The sequence below is a fragment of the Dendroctonus ponderosae genome, unplaced genomic scaffold, assembly GCF_020466585.1.
Source record: "Dendroctonus ponderosae isolate FM_Combo_2020 unplaced genomic scaffold, Dpon_F_20191213v2 Dpon_F_20191213_7, whole genome shotgun sequence".
NCBI lineage: Eukaryota > Metazoa > Arthropoda > Insecta > Coleoptera > Curculionidae > Dendroctonus > Dendroctonus ponderosae.
In genome coordinates, this window is record NW_026018916.1 from 4179281 (window position 1) to 4186976 (window position 7696).

General features: G+C 37.3%; 1 protein-coding gene across 1 annotated transcript in view; it reads left to right on the forward strand.

Moving 5' to 3' along the window:
* Positions 1–433: 433 nt before the first annotated feature.
* The window catches only part of LOC109546205 (sodium channel protein Nach), a 9141-nt gene continuing 1878 nt past the window's right edge, over positions 434–7696 (forward strand). The window contains exons 1-6 of the mRNA XM_048668274.1: positions 434–633; positions 939–1098; positions 1322–1479; positions 3376–3466; positions 6280–6457; positions 6518–6755. Of these exons, the coding sequence (XP_048524231.1) occupies positions 434–633; positions 939–1098; positions 1322–1479; positions 3376–3466; positions 6280–6457; positions 6518–6755 (1025 nt within the window). The remainder of the gene's footprint in view (positions 634–938; positions 1099–1321; positions 1480–3375; positions 3467–6279; positions 6458–6517; positions 6756–7696) is intronic.

Genomic DNA, 7696 nt, shown 5'->3' on the forward strand with positions numbered 1-7696 from the left:
TTATTACTTATTTATAGCAAACTATAATTAGTTTAACAGTTTTCGATTTATTTGGAATTTTTTACCCAACATACAGTTGCTGGCACTAGGATAATCAATAATTTTTCCTTTAAACATTTATTAGCTTATTTAATTTCAGTTACATCTCTTGATGAAAAAATTACATTCTTTAATAGAATGTTTGTAACATTTTAATAACTATTTGAAATTATGTTAAAAAAAGAAGGAAATTGACCTAAATCAACATTTTCAAATGAAAAGACATAAGCTTGATAAATATATCTCATTTAGACTATAATAATATACAGGGTGTTCCATTTATAGTTGACCAGTTGCTGCCTACTTCCGGCATACATTCGATAAACTTCATCAGCAAATCAAACCCTGTATCGCAAAAATTAGTCACTCTGTATATGTGTTTTTTTGCAGATTTATGTGGTTTTCATGCGTGACTTTTGGTGCAGTGGCCACTTGCGTTGTGATATTCAGTTTGTGGGACAAATTCCAAACGTACCCAACCATAACCGGCTTGGACACGGATTTCCATAACTGGAAAGTGCCGTTTCCAGCAGTGGCTGTTTGCCCTTTGGAGCCGGCCGGCATGGAAAATATTCGAGAGTTTTTGGGTTTTTCGTAAGTAAAACTAATCGCTCGGGACGTTGCCTGAATTGTATGTTGTATATCCAATGGGAAATTAAACTTATAAAAATTTATGAGCTAGTCAAGATGACGGTGCTACTAGCTTCCGGTCAAGTGGGCAACTTAATAATTAAACTTTCATTAAAAATTGCTTGATAGAGCCAGTGCTCTGACGAATCGGGTGCGCTCAACAGCCTTGCAGTGGTTAAATTAAATTTTACCGTGGAATGTCTGATATGAGGATGGAAAACTATTCGAGGAATGCCTGGCAAACATGTTTAGAGTGCTTATTTCCTTAGGGCCGACGATACGGGTGTTGAAACTAATGAAATTGTCGAGTTTTACTTCGAGATGAGCAAATTATCCTTGAATACAGTGAAGGGATTTGCTGAGAGATACCATAATGGGATTCCGAAGCAGTTTAACCAATCGACTGATCTTCGGGGACTCACTTTGAAGGTAAAAACGCTGTTTAGTGTTCGAATGTTCAGTTTTAGTTTGAGCCAATCGCTTTGAATTGCCTTTCAATGGCTAATGGCTGGAAGGACTGAGCACATTGGATTAAAGTGTTGTTAGGACAACATTTGAACAAAGCCTGTTAACATCACTGTCCTTCTTATCTTCTTAAGCCAGCTTCAGTATATTCTTTTCCCGGCATGGTCTGACCGTTGAAGTGTTTCAGCTTCTTCGTAAATGTGACAAGCTGTTTGAGTCGTGCAAATTTAAGGACGAAGCCATCAACTGCTGCAGTGTAGACTCTCAAAGCTTTCAGCCAGTTTTGACCGAAAATGGACTATGTTATGCGTTCAATTCCAGGCATTTGGAAGCAACCAGTAGCCGGTAAGCAATATTAGATTCAACAGCAAAAATGTATTTTGGACGAAAAATGGGTGGAACAATCACACCATTTTGCTCAGAAATTTACGTTTTTTTCACAGACGCTTTGCATCATATAAAAATGAATTTACGATAAAATATCAGGAATGTCGTAATGCTGACTTTCTAATATAAATTTTAATTTATTAGTCCACAATGACGCTTCTTTGGTAGAACGTTTTGATTTATGAATACATCGAGCATGTGAAAAGTTATCTAAGAATTTTCCTTCTAAAACTTTCAATGAGCGGTTTTTTTTAAATATTGAAAAACGCTGCTTTTTTTAATTATAACTTAAACAAACCAAAAGCAATGGGCAAAATGGAGAAAATTTTTCGAATTCCCGGTGGACAAGTTTTATAAAGCCAGATCGAAAAAGGTGAAACACGTCACTTTAGCTGAAGAAAAGTCTAGAAATTGCAAAAGTTGGCCATCCCCATTTTTTCAGAAACAATTTTTTTTTCTACATAGAATATTGAGGATTTCAAAAGGTATTCGGGAGCAATTTTTCTAAAACAATTCACAAACGTGATTTTTAACCAAATTTTTTCACCGCGAAATACAAAAACAGTCTAAAAATATGGAACTGGAATGGCTACATGAAGCTTATCAAACACTTAATAAACAGTCCAGCTATAATATTACGGAAACGAGCTCAAAAAGATTTCTTGGATCCCCACTGAATTTTGAAGTAAAATTTTCGAAATTTTTTGCCCTCATGCACTCTGTATGCAGTTTAGATGCGAAATTTTCGATTTGCAATCGACAAACGTGTCAAATGTCGCTAACAGAAACACACTTGAAGCGCATCAGGGGCTAATCCGACAAAAACCAGTCGCGCCGCCGATATCCTCCAATAAGAACCTCTCAGGATGAAAATGCTGGGTGGAAACATGCTTTTTATTGCGAGTAGATTTCACACAATGAAATATAACATGATAAAGGCGTCGTTGTGCCATCTCAATTTTCGCTGTATTCCGCCTTTTCTCTTCTAATATTTTCCGGCCATTCATCATAATAAAAATCTACAAGGAATCCTGCTATTATATGCCTGCAGGCGCCTTGCCGCGCCAACTGCTATAGTTTAATAAATTCAGCTCGCAGGTATCGCAAAATGGGAAATTAAAGAATAATGTTGGGAAACTTTGTAATTAGAGCTCGAAACTTCACCTTTGCCGTTTTCCGAACGGTTATTGCACTAAAATAGCTAACGTAAGAAAACGGAAAAGTGCTTCAACTGAAAACGAAACACCTGCTTTTCTCAATTTTACTAGTTTGAAAGAGTATCAACTTTTTTGGAAATGTTGTGTATTCATACAAGGCGATTTCAATTCGATGCCTGAAAGTTTGGTTTCACCTACTAGTCGCTTCCACACTTTTTAATTTCAAAACCCTCAAATCCAAAATGATCTGCTTAGTACACCAGAATTTTCATTAATTCCTGAACTTTAAACCCTGAGGAAAATCTTGCCGGTTTTGACAAATTTGCCTTAAACTGAAACCGAGCTGCGGGCATATTTTGAAAATGTTGCGCGCAACTTTTCTACCTCAACGTGCAATTAAAGTGGAATGTCAACTCCAGCAATGGCGTGTTTAATGAAAAAGTTGTATACTTAATTGCCATTTGTTCCATGTTACAGCTAGAAAGCGAAACTCCCGTCGTGAACAACTGATGTTGAGAGTAAACAGCGCCTTTGTAGAACCGAAGCTTCATACAGCTAATGTTACTTAATTGAAAATAACCTGCACTTTATCCTCTAGCTGTACTGAAACAGCCCTAAAGTGTTGATTGTTTTATTGCATTTTCCAGTAGTTAGTGATCTATAGAAAGAGATCCAGCCCAAGTTCTTCCTGTTTCAGGGACGTGAAATTTAATATGCAATACATTAAGGAAACGGACATTAAATGGTCGCTGGAGTTTTCCGTGAACTCCCAACAACTTTTGGCTCCGGTAAGTTATGCATTCACTCGCAACTTTCTTTGCTGAATTTATTTGTTTATCTTCGCATACGGAAAGTGCATTCTATCGGTCGCAATAAATTAGCATTAAACGAGCAGCAGTTTTAGCAGCTTTTTGGATATTTTCAACAGCTCGACCGCTAAAAAACCGAAATTAATTGAGTCGGGTGAGCAACCGTGAGATTACTTCAGTGGATTCAGCGTCCAGGTGGGAATATATCGTAATTAAAACTACATTTTCTTGGCAACGCTCAGCGGAGCCAATCATATGGGCAAAAAACATGCATTTGCTGGTTAAAAAATTAATTCCTTTGATTAAAAACCATTGAAAAAATGTTTCAAAAGCCGTTCAAAAATCGAATTAATGAAAAATACTGCGAGACATTTTATAAAGCTTAACATTTTGTTGATAGGAAACGTCGTACTCAACGGGTCAACCATATGTGGCAAAAACTGGCCTGTGAAGGCGTTGCTTTAAATAATATTAATAAAATCTTCATAGGTTCCTGAAGAATTGCCTCTGAAGATGTTGGCCATGCAAACTAGCGAGTCGTCCCGACCAAGCGCTTATCAAGCGACGTTATAATAATCAGATAACAATCGATTATTCAAAGCAAAACTGCTAAAGCCTGTAACATTTCAATTCAAAAATATCTTGCGCTTATTATGCGGAGTGAAGTTTTACATTATGCATGCGGAAATTAGAGCTGGTTTTTCTCTAAAACCACTCACATTTCCTTATGGCCGTGGATTATGAGAAAAAGCCTCCCAGATTTGGGCATATTTATAAGAACGCTTTTGTTATCCGAGCCAGAACTACGGTTTCGCAACAGAAAAGGATCAGATTGATTATGACACGATAATCTCTAGCACGGAATACTTGGGACCCTAATCATTATTCTTTTTTATCGTTGGATTTTATCTTTTATAACATTTTTAAGCCCTTCCCGTTGTGCTTGATATAAGCCATCGAGTCAGTCGAGTCTAAGGGCGCCGTAAATCAATACATTATGCAGATAGTCGAAAATGTATTGTTTAATTTAACTTTTTGGGACTTTCCCGACTTACGGGTGTAGAGAAATCGACAAAGAAAGAGCGGAAATTAACATCAGTTTAATTAATTTACGTCCAGCCAGATTAGAAACACCTCTTAATGCCATTGTCATTGTGCCGATTCCATCATGTCTCGATGGGCCCAAATGGTGTTTATATTTATCTTTTCGCCCTGCTTGTGCCTAAAATTAGTTTATCAGGATGCCGCAACGTTATAAATGAACTGGGGAGCTTCGACCGCAAAGAGACACCCACCCACTCGCATCAACTTTCAAGGTTCCGAATTAAAATTATTTTCGGCATTTTGCGACGAAAGTCCAACTAATTAATCGGATAGTGTCGACTATGCCAAACTGATTCTTGATGAACGCTTACTTCGTTGTTTCTTCAAAATTTACAATTAATTCCATATTAATTCGCAAGGTAGATGGGTTTAGAATCCCCATAAATATTAATAGATAGAGGAAGCTAGTCATTCATAAATCCCGATTTGTTTGGGAGCAACATGAATGAAAAATACTGAAAGTGCTAAAAAAACGTACAACGTTGGGACGATTATAGTCAAGAAACAGACACTTGAGCAGATGAAAAATTTTAATATTGAATCCTTGGAAAATGAACCGAATCAGAAGAAGCACTAGGAGCACCCAGGTTTACTAACGCTGTATGAAGCTGATAAGCAGCTGAATACAAGCGATACTCTGAGTTTCGGAAAAGGTATTGGCTGGGGCACCAAAAAATGTATGTGTGAGCAAAAGCATTATTGATCAATAAAATAAAGAGCCTGAGAATGGAGGAGCAAAAGATGACTCAGGAGGTCATTTTGAGGTGCAAGTTTTTCAACAGTTGCCCCATTTTACGCAGAGTTTTTTTAGGACTGATGCAATTTAATATAAAAATGTGTCTTTAGCCATTCCAACATTTCCCCTGCTCATCTTTGAAAAAGTGATAAAGCCTGCTTTATTACGTCCTTTGATCCACTGGATTGTCTACGTGAAGCAGGCACGAAAACTGCCAGTTTACGGAAACTTAAAAGTAACGACTAGACTTCTAAACAAACATCAAAGACGAATAAATCGTCTTGACCTTTTTGACGGGTTAGCGCCCGTTCTTCGCTCTTTTCTCGCTTAGTGCAAACGATCTAATTCATCCCGTTCGTTCCGCTGAATACTTTTATCAGCAGTAAATTAAATATAAGTGACGTTTCAATTAGGGCCCCAACAAGTTTATTTTTAAGGCCGGGATGGTGCCGTTTCCTCTCACGGCGCCAACGGGAGAAAAAAGGGCGCTTTTAAGCGATATGAAGCGGCTAATGAAGAGGCTCGCTTGTGTAAAGTGAAAAGTTTTCCCCGATTTATTGGTCAATTTTGAAGGTCATCTTCGAAGACTTTACACTTGGACATTGTCCTCACAATAAATTGGCACAATTTCAGAAAAAGCAGCATACATCTTAATTCTGTTGTTTTGTGTTGTCCAAAGAAGCGACTAATTTTCCTCATTAACTCGATCAACTTATTGCATACAACACAGATTTTCAACATCTGAAACACAATAAAAAGGAAAAAATAGTCGAGCCCCTCATTCCTTGTCATTGTGCTTCGAGAATCGCTCATAATTGCACAGTTAGCAAACAACAAATGACCCGAAAAATTGCCAGAAAACTGGATCAGGCTCATATCTGGAGACACTCAGTTATTGGCCAATAAAATGGGAAAAACGCGAAGTGGATACCAGCATGAGGTATTTTTTCAGATCTACATAATCAATTCAGATGATTTTATTGGGATCGATGTGCAGCCGCAGCTGGTTTGGGATTGCAAAGTGGATCGAATAGCGTTTTCCTTCAAGCAAACGTACACAACTGAAGACACCAGGCAATTGTCCATCAAGCAGCGCAAGTGCATCTTTGAGGACGAAGTCAAGCTTAAAGGTGTTTAAGGGAAATCGCATCAGACCGAGTAAAAAGTGAGTTTTTCGGCGTTGATTTCAGTTGACTGGATTTACACGTACACAGCATGCACGATCGAGTGCAGAATGGAGACGGCAAAAAGACGTTGTGGATGTGTTCCCTTTTTCTATCCAGAGATTGCTGGGTTTGACTACTGCGACTTGTCATCGTTACACTGCATAGCCGCCCATTTGGCTGAAATCCGCGACATTAGCAAATGCAATTGCCAATTGGGGTGCAAAAACACCGTCTATGAGGTGGAAACGCAAAAAACCAAAGAGTATGTACGAACAGTTTTCCTTTGTTGAAGGCAGTTAATTACGTAACAGAACACTGTTAAAATACTGCGACTGTTTTGCGAAAATCGACCTCATGAACATTTTCGATCAAAAAATTGTGTTTTTGCGCTTATTGGATTGGTGCCGACGTAAGATTCTCATCAATTTATAAGTTTTTGGGTCTGTAATAAGGAAGATAGCATCGGCTAAAAATTGTGACCGCGCAAGAACGACTCAAAATGGACAAAAAATGTCGATTATTTCGGATCTGAAGATTCTAGCATGTTTTTTATTGAGCTCATTGCACTTCTTGCTTACCTCTGATGAAAATTATGTAGGATTCGAGGTATTTTAAAAGACCTGCCTATTTTTTCTCGAAAATCGACCATCACCCCTTATGAAAATTGCGGTTGAAAATTAAAATTTAGTACGCGTGTTTTTTGCGCTCAATGGATTGTTTCCGATGTAAGAAGGTTCTTAATATACACACATAAAGTTTCTGGGTCTTAATAAGGAATCTTAATAAGGAAATGAATGATCTAAAAATTCTAAATCAAAATTAATTCCTGGGTTTCAGTCATTTATTGTCTCTATTTATCAATTAAAATATGTTTCGGTGTATTTTTCCACCATCATCAGTTTTTCTAAACTAACAGATAGTTAAAAAAAAATTTCATTAATTTAAAAAACAATCACAGTTCGTCAACAGCCTCATCATATCACACACTAAAATACATCACAATTGCAATACTTTAAAACATTCTAAAATTAATTAGGCCTAACAGGTGATTAGTCAGGACAATTTATTTCTGATCTCGTTCTTTGCCTCATTATTTAATGAAAAGATTCCATGTTCAATGCTTGTTATGATTTCTGAAATTGGACCATAGTGAGACTTATTTATGGAGAACCTTGGTCCAAGTGATAAGATGTATTTTACGTT